This window comes from Zootermopsis nevadensis, unplaced genomic scaffold (genome assembly GCF_977971745.1).
Source record: "Zootermopsis nevadensis isolate Lab colony 2312 unplaced genomic scaffold, Znev_1.0 Znev_ptg000010l, whole genome shotgun sequence".
In the NCBI taxonomy this organism is placed as follows: domain Eukaryota; kingdom Metazoa; phylum Arthropoda; class Insecta; order Blattodea; family Termopsidae; genus Zootermopsis; species Zootermopsis nevadensis.
The window spans coordinates 18,682,694-18,702,680 of record NW_028259142.1 but is presented as its reverse complement, the minus strand read 5'-3'; the positions used below and the strand labels follow the sequence as shown (position 1 = coordinate 18,702,680).

The following is a 19,987-nucleotide window of genomic DNA, read 5'->3' as shown; positions in this document are numbered from 1 at the left end:
TGCCAGGCAGAGAGGCCAAGGTACCTGGAGGCAAAAGCCATAGAACAGTAAACAAGAAAAATCAACTATAAGAAATTTTATAAACTAACAAAAGTGCTACTTGCTTATCCAGTTTCAATCACATTCATAGATCTTGAAGTGTTCCAAATTTGTCTCACAGATCACAAATCTTGTAACAAGTGGAAATCTAACAAGATCTCATTACTTACCATTATGGTTTTTTAGGAAAGAGATGGTAGATTTAAGAACTGTAGATTTATCCATTTTGCGACTATTGGTGGACACCATTGAACTCAACTCATTGATCAGCATATTGAACTGGTCACGACGCTTCTTTTCACTCAGGTTCCGAAATTTCCTGATATAAATAAAAACCATAAATATACATTTATAGTAGCATAAGTGCTGTGTGATTAAGATTTCTCACATGATTTGACGAACACCAGGTGTCAAGTAGACTAGGTATGATATGGAAAGTGAAAGCAAAAGTAATCCCAATAATTATAGGAGCAACTGGACCTGTCTCCAAGTTACTCAGAAAATAAGTGGCCAATATCCCGGGTAAATACATCAGGGAACTTCAGAAAACTGTCATTTTGGGATCTTCATACATCATTTGAAAGACGGTGTCATAAAATATATAGTCATCTCTCACAATAAAACTATATAATACATGTAACATTAAAAACAAAATGTATTTCAGAAATAGCTGCTGCACTATGCACCTCAGGGGCAAGGTTTGTCTCGGGTACATAGAGGTAAATACCCAATAAAGTGGTGAATAGATGGAGTAATAATAATGATAATAAAACAAAAAATACTAATATTTGGTTTCTCTATTATTGACACATAAGTGGTTGAAATGAAATGATCTGGAGACGTGAAGCTTCCAATAATGAAAACACATACCGTTTTGTATCATCCTTATCGTCTGTATCATCATCCATTGTATCACTGAAAATCACGAAAGAATATTTCCACCATTAACTATAAAAGGTGTAAAAATTCATAAAAAATTTTATTTATCGTGCTTTCAAGCGTTACTGGTGTAAGTAAGGCAAAAACTAAAAAAAACATGCATTAATTACAAACTGATTATACAAATGAGGTACTCACTCAGATCTCCTCGTCGAACCTCGCTTGATAAAACTCGACATATTTTGTCATGTTAATCACATTCAATGATTAAACTGTAAAACAGAATATGAAACTCCACCACAAATGGCGAACAGAAATCTAACCATCTGATCATATTCATAAAGTAACTGACTGCGTACACAACACAATTAAATAATCTTCATCCTGATTTTGACAATGGACCGCCCATTATCACGGAATATAAACATTGCACATGATATGACAGGACCAGAAAGGAATGGCTACGTATGAATGCATATTTTGTAACCTACGATAGTGTTAAGAGATAGTCGCAGATTAATAAAACCGTTCCGGATCTCCATCCGTTTTTTAATCGGCTCTATTGGTAATCTGTGGTTACCTCTGAATGCAAACATGTGGTTAGATACGGAATCCGAAGATTCATCACCGAAGAAACCAAAGCCCCCCCACCAATCCCTGTTCTGGTTGAGGTTCTCACAAGCAAGTATGAATATGGTTGTCTTCTGTGTTGTAGTGTCATGTAGTCTGGTAGAAATGTACTGACATTCCAAACGTACTTACTGCCTCCATCAACAGAGCAATGATTAAAAGTAGCTCTTCAAAGAGAAAATTATTTTGTATGCAAATTATCATATAAATTAATCTATAATTATTTGAATTCAGAACTCTTCCCTATTATAATCATCATCATGTAAAAATTCTGTATATGCATTACCATGTAACTTAAATTCTGCATGCTGAAATAAGAATGTCCCAGCTTTTCAAGGTCCCTCCCTACTTATAACAGGAGCTACACAGGATTTCTGAAGAAACACACAATCATAATTTGAGAGGAAAACCATTCTTGAATTCTGAAAAATCTTGAAATATACTACCTTTCATATACATATAAAACTCATGTATATGTTTCCTTAACACAATTACATAGATCAGTAATAGCAAAAGGATCCAAGAAATGTGATTTCAATTGTTTGTTCTGCTGTGTGCTTCTTTCTAAGGAAACCAAATGATGGAAAAGTTAACAATATTTGCAGGTATAAGGCACTCAAAATTCAAACAAACAACATAAATTATGCAGTTCTATTTAATGCTAAAAATTTAATAACATAAATATTTCAGTAATAATCATACTGTTAATATCACAATGCACTTATTTTCAATAATCAGGAAATATCATTCATTCATACAGCACACTTTATTTAAATCATGTGCTTGACCAGTACATAATATAAAAACTTGACACATATGCTCATTATGTAACTTTCATTTTTAATGCACAGGACACCATTAAGCATTCAGATTCACTCTCAGATTCAATGTACTTAAAACTTCAGTAATCTTGAAATGAGACAGCTTCAGTTCACAGACTACTTCATGACACACTAAATGAAAGACATTTCTGAAGTAATATTTCAGTGTATAACTTCAAACGTTGATTTTTCCTGTATTAATAAGACACAAAAAAGCAGTGCTTTATTTCCTTACTGTAGGTTGTTCTGGCACCATATTTCATAACATTCAAAAATAAAAATTAAAACCATTAAAAATATTACTAAATATAAAGGAATAACAGACTCCTAATTAGAAAATCATAAAGTCAAGATAGAGCCACGATGGTAGTAATCACATTTAAAATGTAACAGTACTTTACTCCATATTTCAAAGTTTTATCTCTTTGCCTAACAACCTATAAAGGTTTCTCCACCTTGTAAATACCAGAACCCTTTTTTTAAAGTTTCATAAAGATGAATATTTTTGACCAGCTGAGAAACTATCAGCTTCTGAAGAAGGATTCTTATCTATCAAAAGAATTACCACTTTAGTCACAAACAATAAAAGTTAAACCTTTGAAGCTGAATCTCATGCACATAACATTTAAAGTTTCACTACTTACAACACAGGAAAAACAACATTTGTCCATTACAAAGAACAATTCATTAATGCAGTTCACTTTGAGAATCATATGCAACTCATAAATATATTCTGTAGGTACAATGCAGGGTTACAGATTGTTTCAACAAGTGGTGCACATAGTTACCACTGAGTTTTAATGGGTTAAAGTGCCACAAGTTAAGTGTTGCCGTGAACTAGTCTGAACTCTTCAAGATGTAACAGCCTGTGCCAAATTTTTTGTTATATTTTGTTTTAATGATTAAAACAATTTTAAATGCAACGTGTAATGGAATTTCATATCAGAAAGTGGACATCACAAATCAATCAATGTCTAAAATAGCTAAGATGGAATCAATGTAAAAATTGGTTTGTACAGTTATTTCTGTGCTTAGCACACTAAAATAAATATCTCTACAGACAGAATTCATTACTTAATAACTGCTGTCTATACTTTTGAATTAATAGCATTTGAATGAATGAACATATTTTCCACAAATTGTTAGAATTTAAATTATTCATCATTTCCATTATTATTATTATTATAAGTGACACACCATAACTGAAAAGAAAAAGTAAATTGCAACATTTCCACACAAAAAAATCAAAAAACACAGACAGCATAAACTATATGGTGTGTTTTTTATTCAAGTTATAATTCATTTTATACTTTAAAACAAAGTAAAGATATATTTTACATCAATAATTCTAGTCATAAATTTATGTGGATACTTTTTTGTCCAAGGTGGATATATTTGAATGAAAATGTTCTGACCACTTGCTTTCACTAAAAATAAACAGCAGTAAGAATAATATCTTAAAATAACATGGTGTGACGACACCTCCCAGATTGACCTGGATTTCCCAAGCAGCCACACATTATTTAAAATGTTAATCTGTGTTTCCACACACATTTATGAGTGCTTCTGTTTCACTGATTGATTTAAAGCAAAGTTCACTTAATTGGTTGTGATTTATTACCTGCAGAAAGAATGGTAAAATGTCTCAAACAAATCTGTATTCTGTTTCCTATGTAGAACGATCAGCCATGGTGATTTTTTCAATTTTTTAAATATAGATGATAGATGTCCTATCAAAGAATCATAACTAAATCTAAGACTGCCACCTCTCTGGTTTTTGATCAGAATCTTCAGGTTTTGATCATATCCGAGGAATCCCTAATTTTCACATTTCTTAAGTTTCATTAGTTGATCGTACAATGTAAATAATTTAGATTTTATAAATTTTTAATGTAGCTGAAGTTTTACATTACCTATTAACTTAGAATAACTTCATATTTATCACGTTAAGTACATAGCACCAACAAATGGCAGATGGATCTGTATACTACAAACCAACACTAGACATACACTGTATATCAACAATTTCTTTCTCTGGATTTCTGAATGAAATTATCTTAATACTATTTGCTGGTTCAATTTCTAAGAATGAGCCTTTTACAGCAACCAAAATTTATTTTAGAATGTGTGTGTAAAATGTAAACACCACATAAAGACTCCTCAAGATAAATCTTAAAATTTAAAAAAACCTTCGAAGTGGCAACCTCAATTTGTCTGTCAGTGTGAGGTCTGATGAAACAACATCAAGACTGAATACATATCTCATTAAATTTTTGTAAGTACAATATTTCAGGTTTTACAGATTTGGTCTCAATATGTTTTGATATGGCCTCATATAACATCTTTTCCCATTACAACACATCATTAATGTATAACTTCAGCTTCTAGTAATAAACCACACAGAATGTTGAAGGTTCTCCAACACTCTGAACACACCACAGTTACCATCTTCTGGGCAAATTTCTTTGAAGGGATTCGGAAGCCTTGTATAGACCAGAAAGTAGCCTACATTAAACACCAGCCAAGGACAAAAATAACTAAGACATTTCTTTTATTGTGAGTAAAATACCTGGCATTTTTTATCTATCATTGGCATGTCTATGGGACCTTACTCTAGTTACAGCTTCATTCTTTCCATTCTCTCTTAAATATTATATATATTGCGCAAGCAAGCCAAGTAATATTTCAAAGTATTCTTGTACATTTTGTACCAAAATAGTAATTTGAAGAAGAAGCAAAGAAAAACTACATTCCTTAGGTCATAAATACAGATATTTCAAAGCAAAAATCAAGTGACCACTGCTTCAAATTATTTAACAGATTCCATAATTTCTTTGTGATAAATTCACAGTTTCAAAGTTCTACTTCATTGATAACAATGATAAATAAATCAAAAATGTATATCCTGCTGAGATTTCAGGTTCTAAAAGCGCAAGTATGAAGACCACCGTCTTCTGGGATGTGGGGTCATGAAGACTTCTGACCTGATGGCAGAAGCAGCAGGTACCTCTGAAATGCTTGTCAATTTCTACCAGACTACATGGTGCAACATTCCAGAAGACAGTCATCTTCAATTTATATCCTGTTTGCAAATAATCTCAAGTTCAAATCAAATACCATTATTCACTTATCCGCTTCTTACAAAATGAAAAAGTTCACTGCTGAATACATTACAATATATTACAGAATAAAAAAATCTGTACCTTACTTAAACAAGGGATGTAATAGTGGTAGTTGTAGCAGCAGCAGCAATATAATATACTATAATAATAATATAAATACTAATAATTAATTATTTGCTATTTGGCAAAATAAAAGCTCATAATGTCACACAATAATGGAAAACTTTGTGGAAGTATATGTATGTCTCTATCCATCCCCACAGAGCATCATGATCTACTCTATAATATTCAAACACGTGTTCCTCCTGTGTGCAACACACACGGGACACAGCACACATGCACTTAGTGCAATAAATCTGGGTCCACACATTTCGTTAAATCAAGCTTTTCCATTTACAGAGACATAATGATGAGGTATAACTAACTTCTGTCAGAGGATTTCACTGTCTGGCCAGACTAACACTGAACTGCAAATGAAACAACATTAAATTTGATTGGCACAAGGTCTGCATTGGAGATACAATGCTAATCTAAAGAAGTCGGACTACTAGTAGGAGCCCGGCAATACAGATCCAGTATGGAGTATGATGCAGAATCACTATCCCTGCAAGATTAAATGAAGTATGTAAAACTCCTTGTGTTATTCTTTATTTTTTAAATAAACTACATCTAATCAGTCTTGGGATCATTTGCAGAACTAATAAATCAAAATATGAAATAATTACAGAGACTTACCCAACTACAAGACCAAAAGCAGTCACTACAGTGCCATCACTTGCAGACAACAGATCTCAATTTACCCAAAACTTAAAAAATAATACAAACCACACACATTCCTGAGCGGGTTCAAATAACATCCTGTTCTCATAACCAATTTCCCTAAATATACAATTTAATGTTATTCTCCAACCTTCATGTCTGTCTTACGAGGGTTTAATATCCAAGAGAGGTATTCCCCAGATAATTTTATATGCACTACTGATCTCCCCCATGCCCAGCCCAATGTAAGCCAGTACTAGGTGACCTATATAAATAAATGTTATGAAATATCTTAAACTGCCCTCTTACACAATTATTCTTCAGCCTTTTATCCTGAGCACTTTGTTTCCAAACTCTTAAAACCTACAAAGGAATAGCCAAGGTTTAACACCCACACAAAACAAATTGAAAGATTGTTTGTATTATTTATAATACTGATTAGTAGTGTTTTGCAAAGTAAATAATAGTAATAAACATTCTTAGAACTTATTCTTCTTTTATTTAATTAAGAATATCATTTCTATTTGTCTGATAGCATGCATTTCTAGAACCCGTTAAGTGATGGTACTGCAACTGGGTTTAAATCAAGTAAGTTCCCTAGCAACACCAAGAAGTGATATACACACCTGTAGACCAGTACGTAGCCATTCACATGTGCATGGAGGATGCAAAAATGTATCTAATTCAGATATTACCAAGCCTGGAGGACATGCACTTTTGAGAGCCTCATTTACAGAATATGAGTTAAAATCTGAAATATAGGGTACGTGATGAAATATGGTATTTTTCAGCAATATTATTCAATACTCTTTCCTTCCTCGAATTTCTTAAAAAAAAACTGCCTTCCAACACTAACATACTTATATATCCAACTAAATGACTGACTACACTCTGGAATAGCATTACCTCCTCTTACCAGTTAATTACTTCATTAACAGCGAAGCCTTCACTACTCTGCATCTTAGTTTCCCCCCGGATCGTGTACCTCTCCTATTTATCCGCCTGCCTACCCGTGCTAGTCAGGATGACTCCATAACTTGTTCTCTGTTATCCCCCAGAAAGCTTGCATTGAAAATGGGATGTGGTAGTTGGTGGCTTGAAGTTGCAGTATGTTGACTCTGTCTTTCCTGCTCGTAAAGTGACTCTCCAGTCTGTTGTGTCTGATTGGCTTGATGCCTGCTGTTTGAGGTTAGTTCCTCAGGCCTGGTTGCTACAGCCACATCTTGCCCTTGCTTTATCACAGCTGCTGCCTGTATACGATCCAGCGTCTTGTCGATGGCTCGTAAGCGCTTCTCCAGACTTGTTGTGGCCAATATCTCAACCTGTACATGCATTCCAGGACAAAATAAAATATGACAGGACTAGACAAAATATTCTGGATAGATTTTATGATAAATACCTTGATCTATATACTTACGCTAACATGGACCACAAATTAAAAATGATGTAATTTAGTGTATTGTGGCCAAGTAGCTGCCTATAGCAAGCAGGTAGACACCAAGCTGAATGTGTTAAGGTAACAGTAGGGCAGACACAACAGCTTAGATTAGGCTTGTTAGCAGAAACTGGTTTCCATTACAGGATTTTTAGATTTGTCCACTGTCTGATATTCTGACAAGAACACAACATTGTGGAAACAGGAACTTTCCATCTTCAGGTGAAATGGTGACAAATACCTAGACAGCTGGAACCCTGAATCAGTGGGAATATACAAAGGTAAAGAAAAATAATGCCCACCTTCAGCTCCTGGCTCAAGGGAAGGAAAGCCAGAAGCCACCATGTCCAGACAGGTCCATCAGCCAATGACGGCCAGTCTTCCTCGAGCTCTGGCATCTGACCGAATGCCCTCACTATCTCAGACTGCAGCTCTGCCTCCAAAGAGTTAAACCATTGCCATGCTTTAGGACGAACTCGCTCATGTAAATATTTCAGATCTGTAAAGTGACCAATAAAGCAGATTAAGACATGATGAACTGTTGTATCATTCGTGAGAATAACTGCAAGGCCTGTCAAAAATTTCAAAAATTTAGAGTTTTATTTCATTTAGACCTATTAGTATGTTCAGCAACATACATCAGTTCAATATGAAACAGATTTACAGAAGATTAAAACTTAATTGTCTGTAAAAACAATTACAAGAGTAAGAATTCACTAAGTTCAGCTTCCGGACAAAGTTCACTTTAATTTCCATCTCATCAAGAGTACTTTCCTTGTTTGTATTTATATGAAACAATGATTACCACTTACAATTTGCAACACCATTAACAAGGAACATATATATTTACATTAAAATTCTCTTGTAAAATTCACCTGGGAGCTTATCTGCAGGTATAGGCTGATCCCGAAAATATTCCACCTTTGCAGTGTCATAACCATCTCTTTCACCACGTGTCAATACGTGAAATCGGCGGACACCAACAGTCGTAAGAATAGAGCAACCACTGTCAAGAAGAATCCAGTCTCTGATTTCCAACATTGTACCAAACTCAGCATAGCTGTAACAAATCAATATAAAGACTAAACTTCAAGCATATCAACATATGTTTTCATAATTAACTAGCCTTGACACTGATTTATAGCAGAAACAAATCCACTGTTGTGAAGCCATCAACACTACAGATTTACTGCCAAAGTCACTAATTATTTTTCCTCATATTTTGTTCAGTATATACCACATAAACCAATCTTTTCAAATAAAAGTCATAAGTCTTGATGAAATCTATATTGTATGTCAAGTACCAATTTAATATACCATGAGTATTTTTAAAGAAAAAAAGAAATGTTTGATTTGTAAGTATGGATCAACACAAACCAAAATTAAACTCACCAAAAACATTTAAAAAAGTCATATGAGGCTCCTTATCTGTGTTTATTTAACAACACTATCAGTAGTTCAGACTACATGATGTCAAATTACATGATGATCAATTAATAATGTATTGCAAAGGATATTAAAGGTACAAGACTTGAAGCTTTCAATGTGACTGAACTGGATAAAATCTTCTTGGGCAGCAAACTGCGTCAATTCAGAACAAAAGTTTTTGTCCAAAACTGACACAGCTTGTTGCGCAAGATGATTTTATTAATAGTACGTCTAAGAGGATTGATGAAAACCATGCAAAAGCTCTGTCATGATAGCTGGTCTCCAGACTGAGATTTGAACCCAACACTTCCCAGATATGAAGCAAGAGCGCTAACCAGTTGGTTGTAACATTCTGTATTTGTCTGGGGATGCTGAGGAATTTAGTACCAAATTTATCAGCAAGATGTAAAATAATGTTTTTCTCGTAAGGGAGTTTACAACAGCCGTTCTTGCCGCTCTCTGAAATTCAGTGAGGCTTAGACAAGAAATGTAAACAGAATTTTGGTGTGGGAACTATTTTTAAAATGTTGATGCTGGTCTGGGTTTAGATGCCATGAGAACTTGTAGGTGGATATCAACATTGTAGAGAAAGATATTGCCTCCATCCTGAGTGCTGAAATATTGGTACCCACCTACAAGTCCATACAGAATCACAAACTAGAATACCTCCACTGACATCTTCACTGTCAAAACTCTTACTTAGAAATTGTCCACTTGCATGACCAAGGAGATGAGGGGATAACATTATGATGGATCAGGAAAATAATTTATGAGGGTAACAAATGGATGAAATCACCTCAGTATCATGTCCTATGGTGCAACTTTAACATCAGATGTGTTGAAACTGCAGGCTATTTACTATCAAAGGCGTAATTAAACACGCAAGTATTTTTACGTTCAAAAAATCAAAATAATTAGTACACAATTCTTATGTTAAAAAATTAAAAAACACAAACTTACTTACCTTTTGTTTCCAGGATCCTTTGTGAGACAAGCAACAATACCAAACTCACGAGTGCCAGCTTCTGCGCAGTGTCGCATCATAACACGGTAACGAGGTTCATACACATATAGAGGACAGGGGACACCTGGGAACCCTGTGGTGCAAACAAACACTGGCACCTGACCACCCCATAGCTGCACCAACTCTGATAACTCCTGATGATGTGTCACTTGACGAGCCAAGTACTCAGCAGGGAGGAGTAGCCTTAGAGAGTGCTCAATCACCTCTGTTACTGCTTTCTGACTGCTGGACAAGTACTGGAACAAATCAGAAACTGGTAATGCACCTAAAATTTCTTAAAATAAACATGCGATGTGATGGTGTGGACTGGATCCAACTTTCTGAGGACAGAGGCTAATGGTGAGCTCCTGTGAACAAGGCAATGAACTTTTGAGTTTGAAAAAGGCAGTAAAATTTATCCCTAAGGACTCTGCTCAATGGAATAAATTATTTGTAAAGTTGAATAGCTGATTTTATCAGTCGAACAGTTTCCTGAACATGTGACAATTCCTTGGATGCTAAGACTGTTCCGAGAATGAAAGTGTAAATTATTTGTGGACTAATTTTATTTGTAGCTTATTTAAAAACACTGTCAACAGTTAAGAAGATGTAGCATCAGATGATAGGATGATTAGTGAATAATCAACTGGAAAGGATAGAGGAAGAAGTGGCCATGACCTAATTTAGGGTACTATGACACATGGGGCAATGCTTAATTATTTTAATCCAGAGTTATCCCAGTAAGAAATAATAGAAAATAACTAATTAAGAAAAGGGCAACGTCTCCAGTTATGGTCTGTCAGAATTGGGGTGGGAGGAAGTCAATAGCAGTGTCATGAAGAAAATGGCATAATAATTACAGCAGAGACAGAGAAAGACCACAAAATATTCATAACAAAAGCCAATAAGATTCTTAACTTACATCAGCAAGTGAGGTCATACAGAGTGGGCAGGCAAAGCTGTAATCCAGGCAGCGATCCAGACACATCCAGCAATAAGTGTGCCCACAAGGCGTCGTGACTGGCTGCCACAGCGTGCGGCAACACAACACACAGTCAAAATCAGACTGCTCAACAAGATCTGGGTTCACAACCAGATCCTCCAGCTTCACGTCCATTCCTAAAGCAGACATTCGACCCAAGTTTTCTTATTTTGCAAGTTATTTCAGCGCTCTTTTATCTCTTCCATGTGGTGGCACACTCAAATATAGCGGAATATCTAACAGCACACTAAATCTGAAGTTTCACGTGTGTATGCATTCTGTTCATATTACAGTAGACACCCAGCAATTCAGGTTGGTTGGGAAATATAGTTTCCAGACAATCAAAACAACGGATAATCCACAAAAATAAAAGAAACACCCCATATTGACGTGTGCACAGAAGTTTTTAGCAGGGGGAATTCCCAGGCAGCCACGGAACCACATGGGGCAATTAACAGAAGAATCTCAAGTGATGACGTCGTTACCCAGCCGATGCGAACGTCACCAAACCCAGACAACTCTGACAACTGGCATCATTCACTAATGCACGCTGTGTGTACGTTTCTTACTTTATTTAATTTTTTTATATTCTCAGTAATTATAGTAACTGAAAGAAAAGGCTCAGTGCTTGAGATGTTATACTTGCAGACATTTAAGGGGAAAAACAAATGTTTTGCATTAAACACCCTTGTACGTATGATTTTCATAATCTGCGCCATACAAATTATTCTAAGACAGAATATTTGTTACTCACGTTTTATCTTTTCAACTTCCTGGAAGATGCGTTCTACCAGAGAACGCAGTCTTGTGCTCTCCTGTGGCACTACAGGAGCTGCTGGACCGCCAAGCGATGTCGACGAAAACTTCTGCGGCACCTACGACAAAATGACTTTGAAAACGCTGAGTAACGACTGAATATAAGGAATTCCATGTTTAAGCTCTTACTAAAGTACATATATTTGCATGGAAATAATTCACATTGTATCTCCCCAAATCCCCACTGGGTGGGGCTCGACTACTTCAGTGACCCCAAGAGCTACTGGTAGGGCCTCCCTAGCCAGAATGGTCGAAGGGGAGAGGTCAGACTAAGACAGGTACCCTGGTCCTCCAGGTTGGGGGTTGGTCGCAAGGCAAACAACCTTGCACCGTAAAAAGGAAGATGTTTCGAAACCTCGATCAAAGCCTCGGACAGACGGACCTAACAGAGGACCGAATGGAAGAGGCCATGGACCAAATACGGACCGGAGAGCCATAGAAGAAGAAGATCTCCCCAAATGGTCCATAAAAACTGAATGTGCATACGCATGATCAATTCTCATTGTTATTATATTTGAAGCTTCCACCAAAAATTTGGTCAACTATAATATTCAACCAATTCGTTTTTTAGACAAATGAAGAAGTTTTGTATTGTATTTACAGAACTCTGGTGCTTAGTATGATAATATATGCCCAAAGTGTCCTATTAGCCTAGTGAGAAGGTAAGTGTCCAAAATTTTACATGTCAGTACTTTCATTACCCAATGACTAATAATAACCAATCCAAATAAGAAGTTTTCTATATACAGGACAATCTTGATAACATACATATGAAAAATGCTGCAAGATTGTTTGTTCTAAGGCAGTGGTATTCAACCTGGGGTACGTGAAATTAAAAAAAATTATTTTATGATAAACAATGAATAATCAGGGTCAGATTTAGGGTTAGCCACAGGAGAACCGGATGTAAGGGCACTCGATTTGGGAGATTATATACTATGTATAACTTGAATTATATACCAACAAATTTGGGGGTACAAAGTTAAAGAGAAATTATATCTGGGAGTACGCGAACAAAAAAGGTTGAATACCACTGGTCTAAGGTAAATATTTATTAATATATGTGCGCCCATAAAATGAAGATCAACGAGATTAATATAAATGTCAAAAATTAATCTTGTAAGAACTAATGTTTGATACATCAACACAAAATTGTTAGTTTCAATTCCCACACATCTCCACTGAAGGCAAGTTCTGTGTTAAAAAAATTAAACAACAAAATTTCTTAAAGGGAAAAGCCTGGTTGCCATATAAATGGCATCTAACATAAAGTTCCCATATGCCATTTGTAAAATAATTCTTTTCCCCTTACAAAAAGGTCATAAGAAATTCATCCTTAAAAGGTTAACGCAGACACACCGAGCCAGTATCTGACTTTCATGAGGCCTTTAGTGTGATATTATACTTTCAAAATAACAAACTGAGATATTGTAAATTTCAAGAAGAAACTTGTCAGCCAGGGAGAAGAATTTTGTTTAGTAGGTAGATGGAGATATTATTCAGTCCTAAATCTTTTATGCTTAAGTACTCTTCCCTCCACTTTCGCGACATATTTAATTATAACATATCTGTAATTGGGATCAAACCAAAGTTTATACTCTTCGTTTTGCTGTTCCCTTCAATTTTTTTGTAGTGTTCTGTCTGACGACAGGTCCATATGAACAGGATCCTTCCATCCTTTTCTCGGACTGGGACCTGTTCATATACGTTCTTGGCAGATGATCCAGAAGTGGTTTGCCATTGCCTTCTTCTGTGTGTGAATGGAGTAATTGTTGGGATGCCACGGAGGAAAACTCCGTGTTGCCTAGACCACGGCCTTGCCCAACACAAGTTATAAATTCGGGCACCGCCGGGAATCGAACCCGAGACCCCAGGATTACAAGGCCAGCGTTCTAACCGCTAAACAAATATAACTTGCAGCCTTTGAAGTAAATCATTCTCACTCATAATGTTAATAACACAAATTAAGTAAAAGAAACATTTAATAAGTTACAGAACCTGTAAGAAATCCTCCTCGCCACTGAAACTGTCTTCACAGTCACTACAATTGAGAGCTGGATAGGACGCGGCAAGGAAGCGTGGACGCCTGCCATGCAGAGAGTATGGAGCCAGCACACCGAGAGAGTTGCAGCGAGCTCGGTACCCAGCCGGGGCGCCCGCCAGAAAACGGTGCAGAGCGTGTGTCATTTCATGACGCACAGCTCCCATGTCATGATCGAGTGCCACAGAGACTGAGAAAGAGAGTATAGCATCTTCGTATCTGCCAAGACCTGTCAGCGCCATTCCACGGCAGTAGTAACCCTGCATAAAAATAAAGTAGTGCCAACACTGTCACTAAAATATGAAGCTGTCCCACTTAAATTTCCATTACTTCCTAATTTTTTAGTTAACAAATTATTTTGATTTATTTTTGTTACCTATAAAAAAGGTACAATCACAACAATATTATTTCACTATCATTCCACACTCCTGTGGCAAAGTTAAAATTAGACCTGTCTAACTTCCATAATTAACTCACCTTTCCCCATGTCGGACATAACCTCACAACAGTTTCAGCGTCTTCAAGAGCAGCCTGGAATCGATTCAGTTGGAAAAGTGCATGTGAGCGGTTGCTAAGTAGCAGGTGGTTGTTTGGAGCTGAAAAAGGACAAACACTATTAATTTTCTGATATAGATAGATGTTCAATATTAAATTTCGTTTAAAACTGTCTGGGAGGTCTCAATAGTGACTCTCTGGCCAGACATAACTTCAGCCCCTTTCACAATCATTCAATTAGACATGAAGAATCATCTCACTAACAAAAATATCTAACGGTCTCGTTAAGCGTAAACCAGTTAAACAAAACACGACACAGTGAAAGGTTCTTTTTAACTGAGTCATAATGAGCGCGTGACCTAACTTCGTAACATAAAAGGACTACGTTGTTTGAATTCATTTCTGAACTCGCTTCTCATCGCAGTTAGCGATCGTACGTAACTAGTGCACACCGCTGCTTACACAACACGGTGAATCAAAGTGGTCAATCCTGCCTGACGTCAGACAAGATACGTCTAACATTTAGACTGTGAATCCCTGTTGGATCACATCGAGCTTTACGTAACACATTTCCTGTTCTACCCCTACACAGACTGTTTTCCATTTGGAGAGCTATCTCATTTGAATACATCGTTAATCACGAACCTGTCTCTACCACCCCACCCCCCCCATCACTGTTCATTTCCATTACGCTTTTAAAACTACCACACTACTCCCCCCGTAACCTACTTTCTTATTCAGTTCACTGAGAGTAGAGAGAGGACGGGATAAACAGGACTTGTAGCACGAATGTGAGATATGAGAAATGCACACAAACATTTTATCGGAGACATCATTTAGGACAACATAAATAGGGGTGAAAAGAGATTAAATGAATCGAACCTGCTCGGGATTGGGGTGTAACAGCGAGTTTTATGAAAACGGCATTGAACATTTAGGTTACATAATATTGGGAAATATCTTGAACAGCTGATTGGTCCGTTGGTTTGCCTATCTACATCCTAAACGCAGCCATGACAGAGAAAACGTAGGGCGTAGAACGGAACATACTGGCAAGTTTTTATCAATATGGACTATATTGCCACAAACTCTTCAAAAACATGTGGAACCACTTACCTCACCTAATATTTTGCCATACAGGCTTATACAGTACTTACTACAGTAGTCTGAATCGTCAACTTTCACTTTGCAATTCCTGCAGATATTAGCCAATAATCATGATCCGTTGAGAAATACGCACGACCTAATGTAGTATCGACTACGACACAAAAATCACGAATTAACTTAACTTTAATGAAACAGCTGTTTGATTATATAAAATAATTCCAAGACACTCGAATTTTCAATGGAGTAGCGAGTGGAGATTCAAAACTGAATCTAAAATATTCAAAGACTGCACTATTTCGAATTATTTTGTAATAGAAAAGGAACCAAACTGTAACCGCGTTCCACAATACGTCATAATGAGCTGTCCAGCCGCTAGGGACCCACTGGCGGCGACTAGCCGCGTGCGACGTGTCGAGTGTTTTCGCGCGCGGCTGTTATTTGTATTGCTTTTTATGGGTGCGAAACCCACTGACGCGGCGCGGCAGCCGCGTCAGTGGGTTTCACACCCATAAAAAGCAATACAAATAACAGCCGCGCGCGAAAACACTCGACACGTCGCACGCGGCTAGTCGCCGCCAGTGGGTCACGGTTTAACTCGTTCTTCTCCACTGAATGCAGCCAAGGCGTCGCATAAAAGCTAACTCAGCGGTAGCAGTGTGTATAATACATAACGGACCGTCCCGCCTTCGAGCACGACGACAATGGCTTCATTACAGTGATTACTTTCGTGAACAGCTGGTTTAATGACCACAGACGGTAAAAGGGTACGACATGTGACCTGTTCTGCAACGTAAAATCAATAATGACGACGACAACAGCGGCTGTAGACTTCATCAGCGCGTTCTGTAGTGATTTTTAGGTTCATGAAGAAGAGGATGATGTCTGCATTTCGTAAAGAATGACGTAAATTCAAGTACGTTAACCCTTTCGATGCTAAATTATTTAGTAATATTAATCCTGTTTCAGTTTTGATTTTTTCTATTATTTTTTAAACTTCGCTCTGTCGGAGAGCTAGGCATGATAACGAAAAGTTTATAGTAAGATTTGAGGTTTTCACGGCGGTGAGTATGAGGATTTCTGTCTTTTGGATTGTTGAGCCGTGTAAGTCTGGCCTCGCCTTGATGATGGAGGCAGCAAAGACCTCTGAAACGTCGGTAAACTTCTACCAGACTACACGGTGCAACAATCCAGAAGGTAGCCATCTTCACGAAAAGTTTACTTTCATAATGTCGCACTTATAAAAAAACTGTCAGAACAGAAGAGTCCTGTCTCGAGTTATCTCGTATCTTGCAGCGTGGAACTTTATGTCACTCGGAGTTTAAAAGTAGTAACAAATATTTAGCGAGAAGCGAGAGTGACATTTTATCCCGATAACAATCAACTTGCTTACGCTGTTTTGTTCGACATGGATTTAAAAAAAAAACACATGATCATCACGTGGCTTCTCTGATATCTTAAACTTGAAATGAGCTCATTCTGGACACTTCACCGTGCGATGTACTAATGAATGAACTGCGGTCATATCAACTGTTACAAACTGTTAATTGCATAACGTCATTACCCAACTACTTTACACAAAAATCTCTCTCCTCGGTTAAATACAAGGCTTGATCACTCAGTCAACTACATAAAAACCTTTTCTCTAATCCTTTGTTCTGCACGCACAAAAAAAATCGGCTTGTTTATGATCTCTTTCTTAAAAAAAACTTTTTATTTAATTATGAATAGACAACAGCTTATCTGACAGCTGAGTTTATAAGACGTTCTAATCCATGAAATTCAGTTGTCACAAAAGAGAACAAAGATTACAAAATATGTGGCAAGACCTTCTAACGCCTTCCTTCCTTGAAACGTTTCAGCCCATCGTAAATAACATTTAAACAATCGATTCCTTCCTCAAAATCACACCCAACCTCTATTACATAGACCAGCCAGTAATAACATGTACGGAAACAAATGCAGTTTATTATGAGAACCGAACGAAAATGTTTGTTTTAAAGAGTTCATGTGCCAATAGCGAGGAGACGAGAAACCTGGCTTATCGCATGTCAATGGATTCTGACAACGTCCGTCTTCCAGCGTCTCACCGTATCGGTCAAGTGACGTCACCAGAATCATTTCACTTCTACTGCAGAGTGCTCGAATCTGTCAGATTTTTCTTTTAGTGACACTTTGAACAATGCGATTACCTTCATGGAGCAGAGATCTTCCTGGGAAGTTAGCAACGCTACCAGCTAATCAAGAAACTTCTCACCTTTTATGATACACAAAGACTCATTAACGTGTTCACAACAACCCGCGACCCGCTCCTATCCTGAGCCAGATAAACCCAATCCACACCCTTGCAACCCCGTTCCGTCAGGTCTATTTTAACTTTTATCCTCCCATCTACGTCAGGATTTCCAACTATCTTCCGAGTTCGCGAAACATGCCCGTCCCATTTAAGCTTCCTCGATTTCATCACATTAACTGGCCTATTCTTTTAAATAGAACTTAAATTATTAAACTCCGCACTGTGCAGTTTTCGCCATTATCCTGCCACTTTATCCATCTTCGATCCAAATAATCCAAGTTCGAGCGCCCATGTAACATTTTACAAGATAATAGGGTTTTTTCCGGAAACCAACTGTCACCCTCCTGTCCAGCTGCCAAGATGGAAGACCGCCCTTTGTCGGGTGTCAGCTACTATTTATTATTATTTATTTTAGTGTTCTGTCTGACGACAGGTCCATATGAACAGGATCCTTCCATCCTTTTCTCAGACTGGGACCTGTTCATATATGTTCTTGGCAGATGATCCAGAAGTGGTTTGCCATTGCCTTCTTCTGTGTGAGTGTGAATGGAGTAATTGTTGGGATGCCACGGAGAAACCGGGGAAGCCCCCGGAGGAAATCTCCGTGTTGCCTAGACCACGGCCTTGCCCAACACAAGTTATAAATTCAGGCACCGCCGGGAATCGAACCCGAGACCCCATGATTACAAGGCCACTCAAAATGTTTTCATCTATCCTCTACTTGTGAAAACCAGACAGTGCGCCACGTCGTTAACATAAAACTTTCAGGTCCGGATTCACAATTTTGGAGGCCCCTGTCAGTAAGTTAATTGAAATTACTTAAATAAACAATTATTAAGTTTAATAAATATCACGTGATCGGTGACTAAAGTTATGACACACCGCAATGCAGTATCAGACGTTCTTACATTTTTCCTTTATAATTCCTGAACGTCTTCAACGTTATATTTAATAAAAACAAATTCTGAATAATAACGTCAAAGACTCACTTCAGGCTCGCCGGTCGTACTTTGGACATTTCTGCTCTAGACTCGACTGTTTCAACTGTGAAGAAATAGACACACATCAGGCCACTTTTTCAGGGTCTGGACTGGAACCACACATGAATCAGACCAATTTTTCTCGGCCAATGAACTGGTAAAGAAACCGGTTGCTTCAGAGGCAGTACCATGCATACTCGACACGCTTTATAGCCCAAATAGCAGAAAAGAATTCTTCAGTACGGTACGGCATTACGCTGAGCGTGGGAATTGAATACTCCAAAGCCAAATCAAGAGATATATCACCAATTATAGTTTTAATTACTAGGTATGGATAATTAAAATGTCCGTTTTAATAGCAGTCAGTCAAATACACCGTAATAATCTGGAAGCACTGACTAGAAATTTTTAAAAGCCTAAATATTTATAATTTCTGTGAAAATGTCCGGCAATTAGCGTCATGTCACAGCACATTTAAATACGGGGGTGAAATTATGCAACACACTTGGTTTCGAACACTTTCGTAACGATCATAAATTCTGAACAGAAACGAAAAATGCAGATGGCACTAAATCTTACAAAATAAATAGTAAAGTTCGTTGAAAGTCCGAAGATCACATCGTACGCCGCCTAGAATAGTCATAACTCGAATAATGAGATTTTTACAGTTACTACCGCTGAGTCGTCATTAAATGAACTCTCTTTAATCCTATAACGCTAACATCGTTTAGCTATCATAAGAATTGCAACAACGCTCTTGTATCGTTATTCCACAAGTGCAAAATCCGCTCATAAACTGTATGGCACATTTTCGTCGTGTTTATCTTAGCAGTGTTAGCCGTGAAAGCGCAGCTGACACGAGTGGGTGTGTTTCACGTTATCAGTGTAACACTTTGGGCTACGCCGTTGTGGCAGACGCTACAGAAGACACCTAGCTGCAGTTTGTACAGGAAACGGCTAAAACAGCTTTTCCAGAGCGGCCAGCAGTGACAGCATAAGTAATAATAACTGAAATATAACCACAGAAGTACGATTTGAGGTTTCCACGGCGGTGAGTCCGAAGATGGCTGTCTTCTGGGTTGTAGCGCCGTATAGTCTGGCAGAAATTTATCGACGTTTCCGAGGTCCTTGCTGCCTCCGTCATCAGGGCACTCATC

At 37.4% G+C, this 19,987-nt stretch overlaps 2 protein-coding genes across 3 annotated transcripts in view; both read right to left on the bottom strand.

Annotated features, from left to right (window-relative positions):
- Clk (circadian locomoter output cycles kaput protein Clock) overlaps positions 1-1,399 on the bottom strand; it is a 38,217-nt gene extending 36,818 nt beyond the window's left edge. Inside the window, exons 1-3 of the mRNA XM_022059139.2 lie at positions 1,117-1,399; positions 910-954; positions 210-358 (exon numbers count right to left, since the gene is read on the bottom strand). Coding sequence (XP_021914831.1) covers positions 210-358; positions 910-954; positions 1,117-1,157 — 235 coding nt within the window. The 5' untranslated portion in view covers positions 1,158-1,399. The remainder of the gene's footprint in view (positions 1-209; positions 359-909; positions 955-1,116) is intronic.
- A 786-nt stretch (positions 1,400-2,185) lies between these two features.
- LOC110827448 (LON peptidase N-terminal domain and RING finger protein 3) overlaps positions 2,186-19,987 on the bottom strand; it is a 75,938-nt gene continuing 58,136 nt past the window's right edge. Inside the window, exons 1-9 of one of the 2 annotated variants that reach the window (XM_022059138.2) lie at positions 14,715-14,893; positions 14,433-14,551; positions 13,913-14,215; positions 11,853-11,973; positions 11,039-11,235; positions 10,078-10,373; positions 8,561-8,745; positions 7,988-8,184; positions 2,186-7,572 (exon numbers count right to left, since the gene is read on the bottom strand). In XM_022059138.2, the coding sequence (XP_021914830.1) occupies positions 7,270-7,572; positions 7,988-8,184; positions 8,561-8,745; positions 10,078-10,373; positions 11,039-11,235; positions 11,853-11,973; positions 13,913-14,215; positions 14,433-14,551; positions 14,715-14,850 (1,857 nt within the window). In that variant the 5' untranslated portion in view covers positions 14,851-14,893 and the 3' untranslated portion in view covers positions 2,186-7,269. Of the gene's footprint in view, positions 7,573-7,987; positions 8,185-8,560; positions 8,746-10,077; positions 10,374-11,038; positions 11,236-11,852; positions 11,974-13,912; positions 14,216-14,432; positions 14,552-14,714; positions 14,894-19,987 lie in introns of those variants that run through there. The other variant, XM_022059137.2, reaches the window with a different exon arrangement.